Below are 20969 nucleotides of genomic sequence, written 5' to 3'. Positions count from 1 at the left end.
TATTACATTTGATTTGTTTCAATTTCAGTTATGTTTTCCCCTTGAGTTTAAAATAAAAAAAATAAAAATAAAAAAAAAGAAAAGAAGAAGAATCACCTGCCGAGTTTCGACTTCCGTTGTTGCCATGGTGACGTTATGTTAACACAGTTACCGAGTGCAGTTGAAATCTACCACGAAGCTGTTTTTAGCAATGGTTAGTGAGTTCAAAGAAAATTTAACTTAAAATTAAGTTGGGTGAAGGTAAAATTTCTTAGACAAAGACGATGTCGGAAATATTGTCCAGATGGTTGAACCAGGAGCTCCGGTTGTCCAAACCCGTCGGTAAGCGTGATGAAGGTCTTGTCATTTCGACCTAGCTGAATTTTACTAGCGCTAACTTCTATAGTGTAGCGACCTCACTAAAGGCCAAGCTGTTGAAAGCTAAGAAAGAGAGGGATAAAAATATTCGCGCAGGTACAAGACGTACCCTAGTCTAAATTAAAAACATTTTCAACAACACATTCATTCATTTTTTATTTTAGGCAACAGTATTTTTTATGCCCCGACGGTCGGGTAACAACGGTTGCTCCTTTGTCTTGATTTAGAAAAGTTTGATAACGTACTTTTGACGACTGTGGCTCTCGTTTAACATCATTTAGAAAGTAACTCGTCAACAAGGCTGCTTATACTTGCTTACAATATTACATGTTCATATTCACAGAGCCCAGAACCTTTGCCAAGGATTTCTCTAATGGTTACCTGATTGGGGAGATTCTTCATAAATATCAGATGCAAGATGATTTTTGTCTGTTTCTGAGTAAAGAGTAAGTTGCTCTCTCTCTGTCAAGTTGCAGTACTGTGTGAAAGTCTTGATCCATCCCTCATTTCTTCATAAATTGCTTTGAAGCAACCAGACTTTCTTGTCATCTTTCAATGTGGTCTTTAGCGATAGTTTTTCAGGCCTTCTTAAGGGCTTTTAAAGTTTTCCTTTAAAGTTTTCCAGACACTGGCTGCTCTTTCTCTCCTTTCTTTTTTTTGCTCCTTTATTTAGTTTCTTAGGTGCCTTAACACTGACATATGAATCATTTAAGCATACAAGACTTAGACAGCAACAATCTCAGAGGATTAACCAGTGCTGTGTCTACAAGTAAAAATAACCCATTGTATCTGAAGGCACTTGTTAAAATGTCTGTAGATACATTTATAAATCTGACATAAAACAATGTTTTTGCACCAACAAAATTATTCACAAATAGCCATTTGTGGCATATTAGTGTGCAGTTCGTCATTAAAAAAATCTAAGAAACTAGTCCGATGGAGAACAAAAGAAGTGGACCTGAGAGATCCATTCGGCCTTAAAGTCCATCCAGCTACTGTTCACTGAAGCCTTATCAGAAAAGGCCTCCATGGAAGGGTGACTGTCAGGAAGCTGTTGTTATTGAAGGGGAACTGGGAGAAAAGGCTGAGGTATGCAAAATGACTCAAGAAGTGGACTGATAATCAGTGGCGACAGGTGTTAGGAAGTGATGAATCCTCCCCAGAGCTCGGATCTCAACAGTCAGGGATGAACGGCGCAAAATTCAGAACACATCCAAGGAAAAGCTTTGAAATATCCTTCAAGAAGCCCAAAGAGCTATTCATGAAGAACACTTAAAGAAAATTACTGGAAGTCTTGTCCAACTGGGTTTGAGCTGCCTTGCAGAATAAAGGTGCTCATAGGACACCAATAGATCTCTATAAACTCTGCTTTTTCTTACATTACGCATATCCATTCATGTTTGCATGTTTCAATAAACTGCTGCTCCTGTTTCAAGTTTTCTGGGCAATATATAAAGAATTGACATTCTAAAGACTTTTGCTCAGCATTTGAAGTATCTTTGTTCCTTTTTTCTACTTTGCTCAAACTCGTACCTAATTATCCAAGCTACTTTTAAAGTGATCATAACCAAAGTTAATCACACTTTCTGTCATAGCACCTCCATCTCCAAAGTGAATAACTTTACACGCCTTGAGCCTACTCTAAAGCTACTGGGGATCTCCTTCAACATAAACACAGCGCACGACCTGATGCAGAAGAAGCTGGGTGTTGCCACACAGCTCCTTCACCAACTCTATATCACACTTGAAAAGAAGAAGAACGCAGGGGTCACCAGGACAATGATGGAAATGATGCAATCCACAGCCAGAGCAAACCTGCACAAAAAAGAGCATGAGATGTACTCATATGTAAGGGCTGTACTGATTTCTTTGTGGTGTTTATAGTATGTGCTTGTGATTAGAGATGCCTTTCAACATTATTTTGATCAGTATCTTCTAATCTTTCCTCCTTTTATCATTATTACCAGTTGAGCTTACTGGGTTCATGCAATGATTGTTAATCAAAGACAGAATTTTCAAGCATCTTTTCATTTGATGTAGCGACTTCCTCAGGTGGTGAAACGCGATATAGACATGAAGCTTCAGAAGGTTTCTCAGGGCAGCAGGGATAAATGCCAGCAACTGACCGACTTGTCTGTGGGGACCACAACCATCCAGCAGAAGAGACAACTCAAAGTCCAGGATGAGAAAAGAATGGAAAATAAAGTACTTCAGAGCACTAAGAGTAAAAAAGTAATAGTTTTCCTTCGTATTCACACATACAAAGCTTTACAACTTCATCAGCACGATTCTTTCTGTGTTTCGTGGAAGACAAAGTTACAACTTTGTCTGGTATTTTGGTGTTGAACATCACTATTACACTCATATGAAAGCAATGTTGGGAAAAAAAGAACACCTGTTGCTTAATTATGCCACAGAATGTGTTGAGCATCAGAGAACGTGCTATCTTGCAGGTATGTCCCGGTCATGAGAGGTGCGTTGATACGACTTGTGACCTGGGCACTAAAGTCCAGGTACCAAAGATGGCTTCCTACACTTCACCTTTACAGATAAAAAGGGAAAAGCAGCAGCAGCACAACAAACGCCAAGCGCAGGTATGACCAAAATAAAGATAATGCAGTGATTATTCATTAGTCTATAGATGTAACTCAATTAATGGCTGAGGGGACAGTGGGTAAATTGGCTGATCCATTGTATCTTAGCAACAATGCACTTTTATTGTAGTGTGATCATTAATTTAGGAAGTATCTGTAATTTTTTTCCAAAAGTAAAGAAAAGGTGAGGTTTTGCATCACATGGGCTATATTTAATTTGGGCAGCTGTTTTAGATTTAGTTTCTAAATGCTGATCAGTTTCAGTGACACTGACTCAGTGTTCGTTTTACTTTGGTACTTATCTAGTTTTATTCAACAATCTTTCTGTTTTAGGCAATCTGCTTTGGTGTGATCTTTTAATTAGGTTTTATGTTAAGTCATTTTTCAGAAAAGAAATATGACTATTTTTAAAACAAAAATAGATGATCAAATCAGTTTTTGAAAGAAGCAAGTTATTTTATTTTCAGATTCAATAGTATGGAAAGTTTACCCCGAAACGGTTCAACTTTCCCACTGATCTGGATCAACTTACGAACTTACAATTTTCTCTTATCTTTAGGACTACATCAGTTCAAATTTGCTCAACTTACCCCACTCTCCCCTACTAACACTGTATCTTCTGGTGTTTTCTTTGTTCCGTCCATTTCATTCATGCAGATTGTTCAGAATGAAATTGCCCAGTTTGAGGCAATCAGAAAGAAACTGATTACTTCTGCTTTGTCCACAAGGTGAGTTAAAAGGACACATTCACAAAATTAGTATAGTATTTATGTGGTACTCTGCTTTTTAAATGTTTGTATTACAATATATATTCACCTTTGTATAACAATTTCATATGTTTAATCTTTTCAGTTCTAGCGGTCAGGCCCTCCCTTTAGATTTCACCTCTGGTGGCAGCAAACGGGACTGTAAAGCCTCTGAAGGTGGAACTAAACTGATGTTGCCGTCCAATAGCAAGTATTTACAGGAACTCCGACAGAGGCTGAAGGATAATGCCAGTACCAGTGAGCAGAGACTGAAAAGACTCAAAAGATTCCTGGTGGAGCAGTTCAAGGCTCGTGAAGCTGAACAGGTTAAACTTCCACTTTACCAATTTGTCAATTTCTCTCATCCTGACAGGGACAAATACCTACAAACGGAGAGTGAAAACTGATACATTGTAATGTTGTCTGTTTCTCCTTCATAAGAATCTTTTATTATTTTAAGATGTTTTAGTTTAAAATTGGTTGAATGTTTGAAATAAAGCTTACATATCCTGTCTTATTTGAGCTCATACTGTCTGTTATTTTTCATTCGAACGCTTCATCGGTCAACTTTTGTGCTTCCTCTGCTTCAGGAGGTACAACGAGAGGAGCAATTGGTGAAGCGCTTGACACATCAGACGAAGCAGGAGCAGCGTTTGGTAGCTCAGCTTATGCAGATGCGTAAGCAGAAACAGGTGATCCTGGCGAATCAGCTGTTCAAGGAGCAGCAGTACCAGCAGCGAAGAGAAAAGGATTTCCAGGAAGCTCTGTACAGCGAGGCGGTGAGATCAGATAAATAAAGAAGAATCCTGGTTGTTGCAACTTTGTTTAAGGCTTTCTCACCTACAGTATGAGGGATGTTATAGGGATAATAAGGAAATAATTGGTTTTGGTAGTTTGAAGTCTCAACAGAGAAGATGGTGTTATCAAAAGATAACGAGGACTTTGAAAGTAAGGAGTAAAGTAAAACTGTATCTGTTGTGTCTATTAAGCAGATTTCAGAGTATACAACTCAAGAGAGGACCATAACTTTCCCTTATGCTAACCATAATCTAATTCAAAGTCTGACCCTCCTGTCAGTCCTGGCGTGGATGGATCCCCAAGATATTGTTTCCTCACAGCAGCGTCAGGCCAGATGTTATTCAGTTGAAGCGACAGAAACTAAATGGGATGGGTGTGGGGGTTCGTATTGTGTATGGGTGTGTGTACACAGTGCATGTGAGCGATAGATTATGATCGGGTGTGCTTTTTAACATTTGTTAGATCAATCATTTGAGTGTGTGTTTTTAATGTGTCAGAATTGTTTTAAGCGCTTTGTGTTACTTTTTGTATGAAAGATGTTTTGTAAATAATTAAATAAATTGAATTGATTGACAAAAAGGAGGTCGGCACAGGAAGTGAGCTGGAAACCATGACATTGAAAGTATAAAGAAAAAAAAAAATATAATCTTACGGAGTAGTTTACCTTCCTTAATCACTTAAAACTGCAGTAAATGGCAGGAACGTTTATCCTATGCTTTCTTCATTCATTCCATGTCTCTAACCGGCCTCGTTGTAGGTTTTGGCTCAGCAGTCTAAGTTGGCTCGCGCAGAAGAGATCAGAAAGGAGCTTGAACTCTGTGACAAGATTGCTGCAGAACGAGCTCATAGCAGACACAAGAAGCACTTTGAGAGCTGCAAGGACATAGTGGGACAAATAGTGGACTTGGCAAGCAAGGTTGGAGAATATCGTCAGCTCACTGGGAAGTACGTAACATGTCTGATCCACTTCTTCTGTTTTATGTCTCTTGTGAAGAAATATATATAAAAAATAAGTGGTATGTGGTCTTTTTCAGACAGGAATGTGTTATTAAAAAATGCTTTTTTTTGTTAGTGTTTGGAGTGTATTGTAAGTTTAGTAAATAGTCCTTATTTTGGGACTTCAGGATGTGAAGCATAGCATTGAGGTGCTGAAAGTTCAAATCCTCCCAAGGTCTGTATACGCTCAACCTATCTATTATCTAGCTTGCTATAATAGACTTTATGAGCCATTCCTTTCCAAACAAAAAGTCATTGAAAAGGTCATCCAAACTGACCAACTTGGAAATTACAGATGTTGGGAACTTTATTGTAAAACTCACCTGATCTAATACAATATATCTCCAAATTCAGTATGCACCCCCACACAATTTATAGTATGTATATTCTGTCTATTACTGCAGATTTTACATGTGTTAAGCTCTTTTAAAAAAGGTCAACCAAATCATTTCTGTTCATTTCAGTCATTTTCTGTCAGGAATGCATGCAGTACACAAACATTACATTATAAGCTACTTGGTACGTTATTGATTAAGTTGATCAAAAAGATCAAACTAGTTTCAGATGATTTTGAGTCCAGTTTTGCCTCCTGTAATCTTTGATATTGTCATGACCAGCCTGATTCCAGGGAACCTAATGAGAGAGTGGAAGGAATTGCTGTTCAGAGGTCTGCCTCTCCATGAGCCCACAAAAAGCCACCAGCCAGAGCTTGAATTGTCCTCTTCGCTAGACCCCGCAGAGCTTAAGAAGCAGGAGATACTCAACAACCTGGAGTATGATGAATACACTGTGAGTTTGAAACATGAGTACAGTGATTTCAAATCTAGTTTATATGAAAATATGTGTTTAACTACACATGTGTAGTACATCTTTGTCAACTAATTAACATTTTAGGGGGGAAAAGCTGTACATATAGCCAATCTAGCTGTGTTATTTTGACACTGAAAAAGTTTGGTGTTTAAATAAAAACCCAGAGCTGTCTGAAAGCTAAACATTTTCTCTTTTTTGTTCTTTTTCAGAGGATGGTAGGTGAGTGGGCGTGGCCAGAGGAAGCAGAGGAGACTAAATTACCCCTCACTGCCAATGACATTCTTGGACACGTTATCCAACGACTGAAGAAAATGGTTCACCCACCAGTCCTCGAACCATCTTCCTCTTTATTTTCTCACTTTGCCATTAAGGCCTGCATCCTAGGAAAGCTTTGCACAGGCAAGACCACCTGCCTGGCCAAGATTGCTGAAGGTATACAGTCTGAGCAAAAATGAAAGCACCGTTTTGCACCATGTGATGATTACCTTACTAAAATTTGATATTAAAACCAGAAGCTGATTATGTGTATTCCTTATTTTTTTGCTCCAGCACTTGGCATCCATGTCTTATCGGCTGACACACTGATTACAGAAGCGCTACAGGCTTACAGGAACGAAAGTGACGCAAGTGAGGTACTCTGCTGTAACTTCAAAAGTATCATTTTTCATTTGATCAAAGCTCATGATTTTGCTTCAGAAGTATTAATCAGAACCATAAAACCATACTAGTCTCTTGTTTTGGTCTAAAATTCATTAACATGCATCTCCTTTGTAGCAAAAAGACTTCAATTGTCTTACATGCTTCACAGCTTTAAACAACCCATTTTTGTACAGAATCAACAGGTTACAGAGCAGCAGGGAGAGACGGACAATGATCCTCTCCTTAAATCACAAACATCAGTGAAATCTGGTGGGTTTTTGAAGCCTCATGGTCCGACTCTGTGCTGTGCTGTTTAGTATTTAAATTGAAGTGTTATTTGCTTGTAATAAAAAGTGTATTTCAAAGGTCCGTATTGATTTGGTATGTGCAGCTTAAATTTCCTTTTTTTCAGATGTTAGCCAAGATGAAAGTAGAAACTTTGATGCAAAAGTGAGTGTATTTTTTAATTTTTTCTCATACTGTATGTCTGAGTCACTTTGTCTGTTTCGTATTTACATACTCGTTATGTAAAATGTATTCAGCACTAGCCATTCTAAAGAGATCTACCTTTTGTAGCAGACAACATAATAGACTGGGAAAATTTAATGATTTGAAATTCTAAATAGGAATTTTTTTTTTCCTGTATCTGAAACTAAACGCGTCAGTTTTCACCTTCTTTCACATGTCCCTCATCCAGCTGTCTCATGCAATGCATGGAGCGGCTGCAGAAAAAGAGATGAGGAAAGGTAACGCCATCCCAAATGAGCTGTTAGTGGACATTATGGTAGAAGCAATCAGGTGAGAATATAACTGACATTGCAATCCATGTGTTTATTACTGCTGTCTTAATTTCACGTCTTTCATAGAAAAAAAACTAAATGGTACAATCTTATTTCTATATATACTGTGGATAAATAACAACCTCACAAATAGTCAAGACATTTGAATAGTTACTGTTCCCTTACTAGTCAGCTTCCAGCTCAGTCAGGCTGGATCCTGGATGGCTTTCCGTATGACGTCAACCTGGCCCACCTGTTAGAGAAAGCCCTGGGTGGGTCTGTAGATGAAGGCAATGAGGTTGTAAACAACAGATCAAACCTTGCTGCCGATCCTGATTCACCTAAACCTCCACCAACCTCTGCCCCTGTGCTGGACGTAGTTCTCCTGCTGGATATCCCTGATGAGTGTGTGGTCAGACGTGCATACAGCTATTTGGGTATGTCACACTGATTGGAGCTTAATGTTGTGTATATATGTGCACTGTTTACTCTGTGTACAGGTATATAATAAGTTAGATATGAATTTTGTGCCAATGGGGTTGTCTTGAATTTTGTCCCAAATCTTGTTCAGATACAGATACTGGTGCCACAACCTTCCACCCCAGAGACAAGATCTTGTATCAGGCACAGATTCCACACAGGTAATAAAGAGGAATCAGGTGGCAAACTTAGAGCAGCACATTGCCTCTGCTGCATGATCATAACCAGCATCATTTTTTTCATCAATATTTCCACACCAAGGATCACAGCTTTTCAGGATACCTGGCCAGCGCTGGAGAAATGGTTTGGTGAAAAGCAAAACATTTTGGTCCGCCTCGATGCAGACGTAGATGAGGGTGAGCTTTACGGCAAGGTGGAGTCCATCTTGCAACAAGTTATGCAGGAAAAACAGAAAGGTAAGATTCTTGCATTGTCCCTCTCAGAGGCAATTTGTCCAGTCTTCCATATAACTGTGAAACAATTAGAATGATTTGATTGTAATGATCTTTTTCATTTGCTTCTACTGTACATGAACTGTACAACAATGTCAAATTTACAATATTACAACATCTTCCTTCATCAGCTCTTACCAGTTCACCTGTTGAAGATGTAGTTCTAGACAATTTAAAAGCTCCGGACACTTCTCCAACCCCAAATCCTCACGAAGACCAGCCTCCAGCTGTCAGTGAACAAGAAGTTGACCCCACAGAGTCTCTCTCCAGCCTTAAGAAGGAAAAAGTCCAAAGTGAGTGGTTACTTTCCAGATCCAATACACAATACAATTCTGGGAACTTTGTTGCATGTCCTTTCCCTCCCTCTGCCCTCATTTCCTGTCAAGCAACTTGTTATTCCAAAGATCACATACTTTTCTGCCTTATGAATAGGGTTCTCTGGGGATGTGTCACCTTCCTCATTGTCTAATGAGGACTCTAAAGGAGCCCCCAAGAACCTTTCTGAGTCACCCTCTTCTGGTGAGGGTTCATCCAATCAGGTCTTGGTGGAGCTACCCCTTCCTCCGGTAGGATAAAACTTTCATGTTTCGTTTTTTAGGGTTTCGGGTTTTGGCTGATTTGGCTGATTTTTTTTTTCCTTAAAAGATTTTCTATCACGTAAAACGAAGTTCAAATCCACTCACTTGAGTTACCGGTTACTTCTACATGGCTTTCATTTAGCTGGTAGGCATGTTCTCACCTGCTTGCATTACCTGTCATAGTTTATTACCAATTATTGGTATGTAAAGAGTGAGATGTGAAATGTGCCGCTTCACGCTGTCCGTTTTCTGCTTTATATTCCTTCTCTTCTTCCCTGCGACCCATTTGATCATGACTTTCCCTCTCTGTCTATCTTTAGGAGATAGCAGAGCACTTGTGCTCATACTGGGACACTGCGTGGGATTCTTATGTGAATGATGTCAAAAAAGTTATGCAGCAGCTGCGCTCACAACGCACTGTTATTGATCATCAGCTTTTCAACATCAGGTAGAACAAGCATAATGTGGTTTCAGCTTTCTAAATACAGCAACACACTCATGACCGGTTTTTGGATGGAGTTTTGCAAACAATGTCAACCTGTTGATTATTCTTATATTTATCATTCTAGACTTTGTTCTAACTGTTTATGGTTACAGATTAACCTGAAATTGGAACTACTGAGTATTTATTATCTGCCTGAGAATACAGTATCAGCAACAGGTTGCCTGTTCTCATTTTAAGATCCAATAGGATGATACTCAAGTTAGTGGGAAAATATATATATGTGATAATATATGATATATATTGATGCAAACGTGCATCAACCCGTTTTCTGGTTCCACAGAGAGAGATATAAGCATTTTCTGCAACGCCCAGATTTGAAGCAGGAGTTAGTTTCTAAATGGCAGAAGGACTTCAATAACATACCTGATGACATGAGAGAGGATGAGGATACCAAAGCAGAGCTACATCTGAGACTGGATGTAAGACGTTGCCGTACACTGTATTGCAAAACTAACATTTTTAAAGTGATCACACAAAAGCATTCTTAAAAACTGCATTTTTCGGATGTTTGCGGGCTGTTCTGATATTTACGCAGGAATTGCGTGAACCTTTGTGGGACATTACTGACAAGCGTAAAGAGGAAGATGAGCAGGAGAGGGCCGCTCTCATGTGTGAGGGCTGGTTGGAAGACCACACTGCTATCCTCATCAACCACCATTCCATACTAATGCAGGTGAATTACAGTTGATTGAAGAATCAAAAAAATTTCATTTTTTTAGCACAATGCTTTCCTGGTTCCCTGACCATGACTTAATTTTTGACAAAACCATAAAAGTGGATTGATTGTGTTGTCTAGGTAGAGCTGAGTCGTTTCCAGCAAACGCTCCGTACCCTGAGGGTCTATTATTGGAGCATGCACAGACAGGTGCCACTTGAAACGCTCCCCAAATGTTCCTATATTCACCTGTTGGAAAGCCCTGGAATTAAAGATCAGGATGAGAGGCGAGAGACGTGCTCAATCATTATTAACCAAACTAATTAATGCAATGAAGTAAATTAAAAAATGTGTATGCTATTATAGATGTTCATATGAAAATATTCATTCTGTTTTATTAGTAGAAACACTGAGGGCACAAGTGAGCGAAGTCCGATGGATAATCGAGAGGGCAAGAAAATAAAATTGTAAGGAATTGCCCACAATGTTCTCTGCTCTCTGTTTGTGTTAACCCAAATACTTTGCAGCAGAACTACATGTAAACACTAAATAGTTATATCTTTTCTACAGCACTCCCCTCCACAGACATCCTGACTCCTCAGAAGCAGCCAAGAAGGCTGATCAGGATGAGTCAGAACCTGAGAAGGTCAGAATGCCTGCATCAAACAAATTAAGATATTCACTAAGATACTCTGAAATATCAGTAGATCGTGACCCTTTTCCTTTTTTGCTTTAGCTTCTAGATGAGAAACTCATCTCTGACTATGAGGAGGCAGTTAAAGCTATCAGCCAATTGGTAATACTTGGTTTCTGTAGAAGTCTATGGAGGTGATATAAATATTATATACTATATGTTTGTTTTATTTTGCCGTTTATATGCTATGCATTTGTTTAGGTGTCAGCAGAGGCCCAGCAGAGGCAAACAAAAGAGCAGAAAGAAGGATTACAGGAGAAGGAGGAGAAGAAGAAGACAGAGAATGCCTCTACAAGTGCAAAGAAAGTCAAAAACGAAAAGCAGCCATCGAAAAAACAGAAAGGCAAACCCTTTGTCAACCGATAAGAAATCTGAGGAATTGTGTTCTAATGTACCCTTTATTTTTCAGTTGACCTTCTGTATCCTTATCATCTCTCACCTTTTTGTTCTCCCCCAGCACCAGCTGATGACTCAGAGAAGACTCGGATGACCTCAGAGAAGACTCCTGATCAGGAGAGATTAGAGAAAATGAATAAAGAGTATGCAGCTGCACTGAATCATGAAGGTATGCCAGCACCTGCGTACACACACGTACACATATATGCACATATCACATTCAACGGGCCTTTTAACACATTGTTACGTTATTAAAATACTTTGGGCTTTTGATTAATATAAGATGTATTTTTTTTGTGTTCTTTTGTGTGTGTGTTCTCTAGAGAACGTGGCAAAGGTGCGGATTGAACTTGTGAAAGGTCACGGTCTGATGATGGTGCACTCCCTGCAAAGGAGGGCACAAGAGACCTTCAGCAACATGGACAAGTGGTTACAAGCACGCTATCTAGCAGAAATGAAGTGGTACGACACATGAAGCATAGCAGGGCACTGCGTATCAGAAAGGGTGCTTTTGATTAGAGTGTAATTTTGAAAAAAAAAATTCTCTTTATTTTATCACCTTCTTCTGGGATGATGCCATACGTGTGAAGGAGGAGAATTAATATGACTCCAGAATAAATTGTTGGACTTGTACCATGTTTACGCTCTGATTTAAAGGATAGAATTGATCTCCAAATCAAAAGTGTTGCTGAAGTCGCTCTGTAATTTTAAAATGCATACTAATGTGAAAAAAACTGGGATTTAAAATGGATTATTTCTAAAATGCTTAAACCTGGCAGTGTTGGTTAGCAGCAGCAGCAACAAGTGTCATGTTAGCATGTATTGATGCGAGGTGCTTCATAAGATTCGAGTTGCTTGAGGCAGATGTGCATAAAGTCTTTTTTCCTGGGCATAGCGTGCATGTTACAGAAATATTCTTGTCTTTAATTAAAATGGGCGAGAAGTAATTGCTGGTACATCCAGTTTGAGAACGCTAACTTTGAATTTCCCTGGCTTCCCTGGCGTGCAGTGAGACAGCATGAGCACCCAGCCAATCATCATCGCATTTGCAACGGTGTCATCATCCCGACCCCTGCTCTCTCGTTATACTCTAACGGCGTTATTACCAACACTGAAACCTAGAAGATGAAATGTTGTTTTTGTCACACACTGCGCACTGAAAACATTTGACGTATGTCTCTCTCTTCCTCTCTAGTATTGACCAGTTGACAGAAGTGGTTCGCCACCACATAGAGGCTGGCAGTAAGCTGCAGTATGAGCTGGTGTTGGTTAGTAGTAGCTTTCCTTCATATTTGAATATCTAACTCGGTATTCAAATATTATTTCAAATTCCACAACGTAATATTTGTACAACATTGTCCATTATGTTACTCCAGGAAGATTCAGACTTTTATCTGAATGGAGACTGTCTGTTTGTGGCAAGCCCGGCTCCTCCCCCCCGTCCACCCCCTTTGGAGAAACCTTTACAGTCCACTCCAACGATCACTCAGCTGGAATCTCTCCACCATCAGCTATACAGCATTGCTCCATCAGGTGGATAAAAAAAGAGACAACTTGTGTTGTAACTGAGTCATTCAATTCTCATATCCATTAAACCATCCAATATTCCTTTTCCTTTTGTTTCTGACTTTTAGGCCTTATGTCCAGTCCTGAGTTCTGCAGTTTGCTCACAGATACTGTCTCCATTTCCATGGGCAGAAACACCCTACCGGTACCCTGGGTGGGTATGAATGAAACAAAGGTATACAACACGAAGCATTTCAGGCTCAAATCAGAAACTTCTATGACAAAACACATGTGACAGTGTTCTTTCAGTTCTGTGCCTCCTGTTCCCAGTTGATGGAGATTGTGTCTTTGCTGACGGACGACTGTGAGCTGATAGACTGGCGGCGGTTTCTGCTCAGTGCTGCTCTCCCCTGGCCTTTTCCCTCACTAACACAGCTGCTGGATGTGCTGCAAAGTTTCAAGGTAGCAGATGCTGGTAACACAGGCTATGTTAACGAGGAGCAGTACCTACAGGTTAGTCCCTGAATGAGATTCTGATTTGCTTGGTAAACATTTCAACTGTATTTTAAATCAAATTAAGTCTTTGTTCTCTGGACAAACCTGCTTTACAAGTTACCTTTCCACTCAAATCCTTGGTAGTTCTCTTTGTGCCATTACTGTGTACTGAGACTTTTTCTGAAGCTGGCCTTTGCTTATTGATGTGGCAACATATGTTGATTTCTGCATGTAATAAACTCTATATAATATGTAGTTAAAGATATGATAAAATATCAAATGACAGCTCCCCAAATGTAAAATTAGATTAAGTCACTGTCATTATATCTTTTGTCAACAGATGCAGTTGTGGTTTTCCAGTGAGATGGTGAAGACCGTTCCAGAGGACCCCTCTGAGCCTTTACCTTATGACCGTCTGACCAACCTTCGCAAGGTAAATGCTTCACAATTTGGTTCCACCAGCAACATACACAACATAAAGGTTACAAATAAAAAGACAAACTGACAAAGAATAATGAACACAGTGCATACATCTGATAGATAAATATCACATCGCCCAATTTCAGAATATTATCACAAATAATTCTTTCAGTTTTTGGTAATATCTTGTTATGAAAATAAATTGCCCCACTAAAGAAACTGACAGGCCACACAGTCACATCAGTTCTGATCTAAACCTCACAGTGATGTGTTTACAATTCCAACCAACAACACTGTGAAAATTAAAATTAATTAGCTATGTTTTTGTCTATGCTTGCCTCTTAGTTCTTTTTCCAGTTATTTGCAGACCACACCTTCTCTCCTCCTCGACTGGATTATGTGTCCATGCTGCTGTACTTTGCAGCTGATCCTAACCCCAGACAGGGTTTCATCAGAGCACTTAGTGTAGCGTTGGGACAACATCTCAAGCAGCCCTCACAATGCCATCTTGTCAAGGTGAGTGTGTCAGAAAAGTTCAATAAAATCCTCCTAATTTTCTATTGCCAAATGCAGTATTATTTTTTGTGAGCATCCATCCGTTGTCCATACGTTTGGTGTTCCATCAGATGGTTCAGAATAACAACATAGACCAGTTATATCGTGTTCTATCATGTCAACGACTTTCTAGTAGGTTGCGTAACATTTCTCGTGGTTGATAATCCTTCTCAGAGCTGAATAAGACCATGTTATCTCTGCGTGTTGTAGTCTATGCCCAGTTTAGGAGAGGCAACAGATGTCACCTTTGTAGAAGTTAACAGAGACCACAAAGAAGAAGACACTCTGTGTTCGAGCAGTTTGTTGTGGGAGCCGGAAGTGTCAATTCCTGCTCTCTTGAATGTCACCTGCCACAAAGTCACAAAGATGAAAAACAGCAGCCCCCTTCCCCCAGGCTGCCTGAGTGAGGAGGAGCACACAGAGGTGAAAGTTAAAACTCGCTTAGCTAAACGTATTAATAAACGATTCTATGTAATAACATATAAAAGTATTCTGCTTGGTAAGAATTTGTTTGCAGTTCATTTTGAATTAAACTGTCAGAAGTGTTCCTAACACATTCGTGTACCATAATAGTAAAACTTGTCACAGTGACATGTTTTATTTTTGCTGGCCTCTAGTACCTGGTACACATATACACAGAGCTGGGATATGAGCCTGAGGACTGTGTCCCGTTCTCCATTCTTTCGAAGCACCCTCACATCCTCATGCTGATGGAAACCTCAACACACTACAGGCTTGTTGTAAGTTTGTATGCACACTCATCTCTGTGTTTATTTGTTCCCTTATTTGAACCATCTGATGAAAATATGAGATTGCAGAGTTGTCTGCTGCTGCTGCTGCAATCATTCACACATACTCATCCAGACTGGCCAGCATCGTGTGCATTATTGCTCTCTCTCCCCACACTGCACATCTTTTTTTGTCTCACATTTTTGACCTGTATTAAAAACTGGCCTCTTTCTGTCTCTCTATTTGTTCATCAGAACATTCATAGGGTGATACTGGCTCATCGGGAGGAAGGAGAGGCGAACTGTTTGGCAGTTTCCTAAAGGATATGACAAGATTCAGTACTTTATGCAATATTCTCTGAAGACAACATGTTGATTTAGCCACATTTCTATTTGAAATGTTTGTGATAACATTGCATGTTCACCCCGTGTATGCGTGGGTTCTCTCCGGGTACTCCTGCTTCCTCCTACCGTCTAAAAACATGCATGTTAGGTTAATTGGTGTCTCTGAAATTGAGTGTGAGCCTGTGTGTGGTTGTTTGTCTTGTTTGTCTCTGTGTGGCCCTGTGATGGACTGGCGACCTGTCCAGGGTGTACCGCGCCTCTCGCATGATGACCGCTGGGATAGACTCCAGCCTCCCACCCGCGATCCGACAGTTCAATTAAGCAGGTATAGAAAATGGATGGATATTCTGGTTCAACTCATTTTGTTCATTGGTTCATTGGTTAGTCTTTATTTGTCTCCTGCTGCTATTCCGAGATGTTCTATATTATTAGTATTCATTGATGTCATGATCCTGTGCTTTCTGTGTCAGTTTCTGTTTGTAACTGTCAGGGTTTTTTGTCTTCAGCCCATCCTCTTAGTTTTGTTAGTTAGTTCATTTATACTTTCTGTCTATGGTTACGATCCTGCCTTGGTAGTGCTTTCTGTTTAGTTTCAATAAAGAAACCTGTTCTCATCACTGTCTGTCTTCGACACCTCCTTCATTAGTCCTGCGTTTGGGTCCAACTCCTACAATGAATCCTGATATAGGTAGGGTGTAGAAATGACTATAGACATCTATATATATGTCTACATATATATATATATAGATGTATATAGATAGATATATATGTATTCAGTCAGTTTGTCTGTATCTTGCTGGTTTCAGCTAGCTTCTTGGCTCCAGTCATATCTTCTCAAGTTAATTATTGTGCTACCTGTTACCTTGGTAACCTTTGGACCTGATCACAGACTTCATGCATGCACGAGAGCATATACAGATGCACGTGTGGGGTAGTGTTCTGGTTTACTTACTCTAAATGACCAGGAGCTCCTGCAAGTATTAACTTTGATCCCACACCATCCTTTTCTGGTTTCCACCGAGTCTCCTTCCCCTTCCTAAACAAGACAAAAGCTCACAGCACTGTAAACAGTCAGTGTTCCTCTCACTGTTTTAGAAAAAGTCAGGCATTGGAGGTTTTGAAGTCTTTAATTAGTTTAATTAGCAGGTATGTATCCAATTAGGACAGCTTATTTTCTGTCCATCCTGCTGTTTGATCCTTATCTCCAGTCCCAAATTGAATTTGTCTGTTTGTCTGGCAGTTAAGGATGCCAGTGAATCGTCTGCTGTTATGCTTTTCAAAACATGCAGCAGTCAAAAACCATTGGGAATAAAACAGAAATTAGAAAGAAAATAAAGAATTATGTGGAAACGTTGCACTTCTGCATTTTGCTATTTCATAAAATTACAACCAGGGGTTCTATTTCTATTCTGAGTTCCAGTGATTAGAATTGCTATGAAGAGTGACATGTGGAGCCTGTCTTATTCATATCCCTGACACTGGGAAATTGTACCATAGAAGTGTGTAAAATCCTTATCTAAACTCTTAAAGGTATCATGACAAAAATATTGTGTATACTAATGTGTCTAGACAGGAGCCAGAGCCTTTCCCAGCTATGGCCTGTTATCACGGAGAGACAGAGTTCTTTAAATGCTCCAAATCTGGTGAATTTAGAAAAAGAAAAAAAAAAAACAATTGTCTAGTCTTTTAGGCTGTATACCCGGTACTACACCACTGACTGCAAGTACAAGTACAAGTACATAGTGAACGCTGTTAACAGATTTCAAACATCTACCAATTTGTCAAGAGATGACTCGCCCAAAGGTTGTGTTGAAGTTCTTACTCTGAGAAATCTTCAATAACCCCCATGCAGTAGAACAGGATCTGAAGATAATTGCTGGTATGAAGGTGCATGCAGCCGCAATCAGACAGAAATTACATGTACTTGACCTGCAAACATAACTGGTTTGGATTTAGTTGTAATGGTTGAAGATAAAAAGACGGACCTAGGCTCCTTGGGAGATTCAAACAGGAATAAGGCTCTACAGTTTATCTTAAATTTTCATTTATTTTACTGCTAAAGCACAGGTTTGAAAATAAGTAAACACTCAGTTAGTAGAACAAAATGAAAAACTTCAGTCAAAATTCTACATATTCTCTTTTAGTAAAAACCTCTATTATGTTATGATATTAATCATACGGGAGCCATATGATGTTATTCTCATTAGATGGATTAAACACTGATTTTAAAGCTAAAACACAAAGATAAAATCCCAAAACACCACTGCAGACTGAAATATTTTCCATTTCTCTCCATATATTTCGTCACACCACAGCACTTCAGAGTGAAATTTATCCGATAGCTTATAGACTGAAAAAACATATATATCCAACAATAACGTCATTTTTTAAAAGTTCATACATTGTGCCGTTTAAGAGTCCCAACAGGATATAAAACGTTGTAATGAGCTCCAACTAAAAATGTAAATGAAATTAAAAGGCTTTTTCAGCTTTATTTCAACGTGAGGGCGCAATTCTATTTTATGAGTCCTAAAAAGCTTGTGACACATACAACCGTGATTGGATGAAGAACTACAATGTGATTGGTCAATCTTGACAACATGGGCGTGGCTCGATGTTAATGTTTATGTAGCCTACTGTCCGCCCGTGTATGTAACCACGCCAAGGTCTCTGCAATGTGATTTTCTGACGGTGGTTTGGTTTCGTATCGTTCAGCTTATTGTCTTCACCGCATTATGTGTACCGGCCTCTGACATGGGGCTCCACTAAAGGGTAAAAGACGGAGGAAACCGAAGAAAAAACCGGAATGGCAGGCTCCTTTGGGTTCAAAGGCTGCCAGAAAATCCGGGGTCCGCAGATTAGAAGTCTTCTCGAGGCGAAGGATTTCTTTCTCTTCGACTGCGACGGGGTCATATGGCACGGAGAGAATGCGATCACGGGCGCGGCGAAGGTGGTTAACGCGCTGATCCGCCAGGGGAAAAACGTAGTGTTCGTCACCAACAACTGCACCAGGCCGCGGGAGAATTACGTGCACAAGTTCTACCGGCTGGGCTTCACCGACGTGATGCTGGAGCAGATCTTCAGCTCGTCTTACTGCTCGGCTCTCTACCTGAGAGACGTCGTCAAGATCCCCGGCCAGGTGTTTGTCGTCGGCTGCGACGGACTTCGCAGAGAGCTGCAGGAGGCGGGGATCCCCTGCGTGGAGGAGGCGGACGATCCGGGCGCCACCATCTACGACTGCGCCCTGGCTCCGGACGTCAAGGCAGTGCTGGTGGGACATGATGATAAACTGACTTTTCTCAAACTGGCCAAAGCGTCGTGTTACCTGAAGGATCCGGACTGTCTGTTTCTGGCCACCGACACCGATCCCTGGCACCCGCTGTCAGGTGGAAGGATACTGCCAGGTATGGTGGCGTGTTGGCGCAGTTTTGTTCGTTCAGGTTTAGCCCGACACAGCGAACACCAACACACTGTTTTCATATCTGCATGACCATGATCACACGATTGAAAGGTCTAATTTTAACAGCTGATATGCGAGCATAATCTAACAAAAGCAGCCTCAGCTTTCTATCTGTGATTCATCCGCTGCGTTTGTGCTACGCACTTAATTCGTCACAAAGACAACTAAACGTGGGCTCCACTGTGAGGGGTCGCTCATGGCTGTGGAGGCCCCCCCCCCTCTGACTTCCACACCTCTACCTTTTCAGGGCCCCTCTTATATTATAGTGCGCACACAGCAGTCTGTTGTGGCAGCTTCATTTTAGTATGTACAGCTGAGATGCCTAAGCAGAACTCAGAAATGGGTCCTTTTTTAAAAAATAAAGCTTTTTTTATTACACAATGTGCATCATGTAAGTATACATGAAGTGATCTATGAAAACTGTAATGGGGTATCTTGGTAGCCAACGGGTTTGAGATGTTCACTGTTAATGTTTTCCTAAATAATGAAAAGGATGAGGTAATGATGCTTTGTCTGTTGGTTTGCATATTTTCATACAAATGTATTCACAAATGACTACGAATGGGCTGGTAGAAAGGGAGTTAGACCCTCTCAAGTCTTCAGGAAGAGTGAGGTCGTCGATTAGTTGCAAGTTAGTTAATTTTGTAGGTCAAATTTCAACAGCCTGCAAATGATTTAGGGGACTGGAATGAACTGAAACCTCTGACTCTCTGGAAAATAGTTCCACATTCAGCAACCTGAAAAGTGTGAAAGTAGTTGTAAACCACAATAACTGTTCCCCAAGGTTTAATTTAAGTTAACATTATTACTCCTATCCTTGTCTCTCGGCAGGTTCTGGGTCTCTAACTGCGGCCCTTGAGGTCGCCTCAGGTCGCAAGGCCACTGTGATCGGCAAGCCCAGCCGCTTCATGTTCGAGTGCATCTCCAGCCAGTTCAGCGGGGTGGATCCCGCCCAGTGCCTGATGGTCGGGGACCGCCTGGAGATAGATATGCTGTTCGGGTCCAACTGCGGCCTGGACACCATGCTCACTCTCACCGGTGTGTCTCAGATCGAAGAGGCCCAGGAGTACAGGAATAGTGACCTGACCACCAACCGCAGCTTTGTGCCCGATTATGTGGTGGACACCATCGCTGATTTCTTACCAGCCTTTGAGGAACTGGAGGAACAGAGCAACTGACGTGTCATTTCGCTGCCAGTATGGAGCACAGATTGCCTCTGCGACATTTCAAATGCAATGTCGAGTCTTGCATTTGCACAAAATGTTCCAATGAACAGTTCTGAAGTTCATCATACTTAAAAAGGCACTGTTTGTTGTGAATAAGATCCTTGTAGATCAAATCTTCTCCATAACAATAACCACAAGTACCCTGTGCATTCCCCAAGTGTTTTCCTCTAGTGTTGTGGCCATTTTGTGACCTCACAAGTCGTTGTTGCTGTGTTTAATGAATATACTGCACTTTGTCCATGAATAGTGTTCATTATTGGTTTTTGATCTTACGGAAAGTATTTTTGTAAAGCCATGAATTGCTCTGAATTCATGTGTTTATGAATTGGTTGTTTTAGCCAAAAAGCAGACGTGTGCTCACAGAAACAGAACCGCCCCCCCTCAATGTCTTTTTTTGGGTGTCACTTCAAGATGAAAAACCTACAACAGAATGAGCAGCTTTTCTCAGCTCGAGAGGAGGCGAAGCCGACTACCAGCCGGCCAGATAGGCGAGGTGTTTATTCACTTTTGGCCTGCCATGTCTGTGCTACTTGTGCCAATATCCACCCGAGTAATAAACAGCTCACCGAAGCTAATAGTTAGAAGAAACTTCAACAGTGGCTGGTCTTACTGCACTACTGTGAAATGTTAATGTTGTGAATGTTTGCCATATAGAGCATGCCAGCAACGGTATCAACAATAAATAGCTGAAAGTAAATTAAATATTGTTCATTGATCCAACTGTGATGGCTTGTTGTTGCTAATGTCCTTGTTTC

General features: G+C 40.4%; 2 protein-coding genes across 2 annotated transcripts; both read left to right on the top strand.

Moving 5' to 3' along the window:
* The first annotated feature begins 208 nt into the window (after positions 1 to 208).
* LOC140309018 (sperm flagellar protein 2-like) lies at positions 209 to 16029 on the top strand. The gene is made up of 39 exons (XM_072386857.1): positions 209 to 321; positions 701 to 803; positions 1953 to 2205; positions 2398 to 2562; positions 2811 to 2951; positions 3609 to 3679; positions 3804 to 4023; positions 4288 to 4476; positions 5253 to 5440; positions 6109 to 6280; positions 6511 to 6733; positions 6851 to 6924; positions 7135 to 7210; positions 7353 to 7390; positions 7638 to 7738; positions 7909 to 8156; positions 8291 to 8360; positions 8461 to 8615; positions 8807 to 9001; positions 9084 to 9217; positions 9550 to 9677; positions 10015 to 10153; positions 10270 to 10407; positions 10531 to 10676; positions 10791 to 10856; positions 10960 to 11035; positions 11126 to 11185; positions 11285 to 11360; positions 11592 to 11648; positions 11803 to 11941; positions 12675 to 12747; positions 12856 to 13012; positions 13114 to 13220; positions 13316 to 13498; positions 13821 to 13913; positions 14246 to 14416; positions 14666 to 14878; positions 15073 to 15195; positions 15439 to 16029. Exons 1-39 carry the CDS (start codon positions 264 to 266, stop codon positions 15502 to 15504), a joined length of 5085 nt encoding a protein of 1694 aa, XP_072242958.1. The 5' UTR covers positions 209 to 263; the 3' UTR covers positions 15505 to 16029.
* Positions 16030 to 18163: 2134 nt separating this feature from the next.
* Positions 18164 to 20934, top strand: pdxp (pyridoxal (pyridoxine, vitamin B6) phosphatase). Its single transcript, XM_072387642.1, has 2 exons — positions 18164 to 18932; positions 19820 to 20934. The coding sequence occupies exons 1-2, from the start codon at positions 18335 to 18337 to the stop codon at positions 20164 to 20166; spliced, it is 945 nt and encodes a 314-aa protein (XP_072243743.1). The 5' UTR covers positions 18164 to 18334; the 3' UTR covers positions 20167 to 20934.
* The last annotated feature ends 35 nt before the right edge of the window (positions 20935 to 20969 follow it).

Source organism: Leuresthes tenuis, unplaced genomic scaffold (assembly GCF_036924035.1).
Source record: "Leuresthes tenuis unplaced genomic scaffold, fLeuTen1.0.hap1 SCAF_6, whole genome shotgun sequence".
NCBI lineage: Eukaryota > Metazoa > Chordata > Actinopteri > Atheriniformes > Atherinopsidae > Leuresthes > Leuresthes tenuis.
This window is presented reverse-complemented; position numbering and strand designations above follow the sequence as displayed.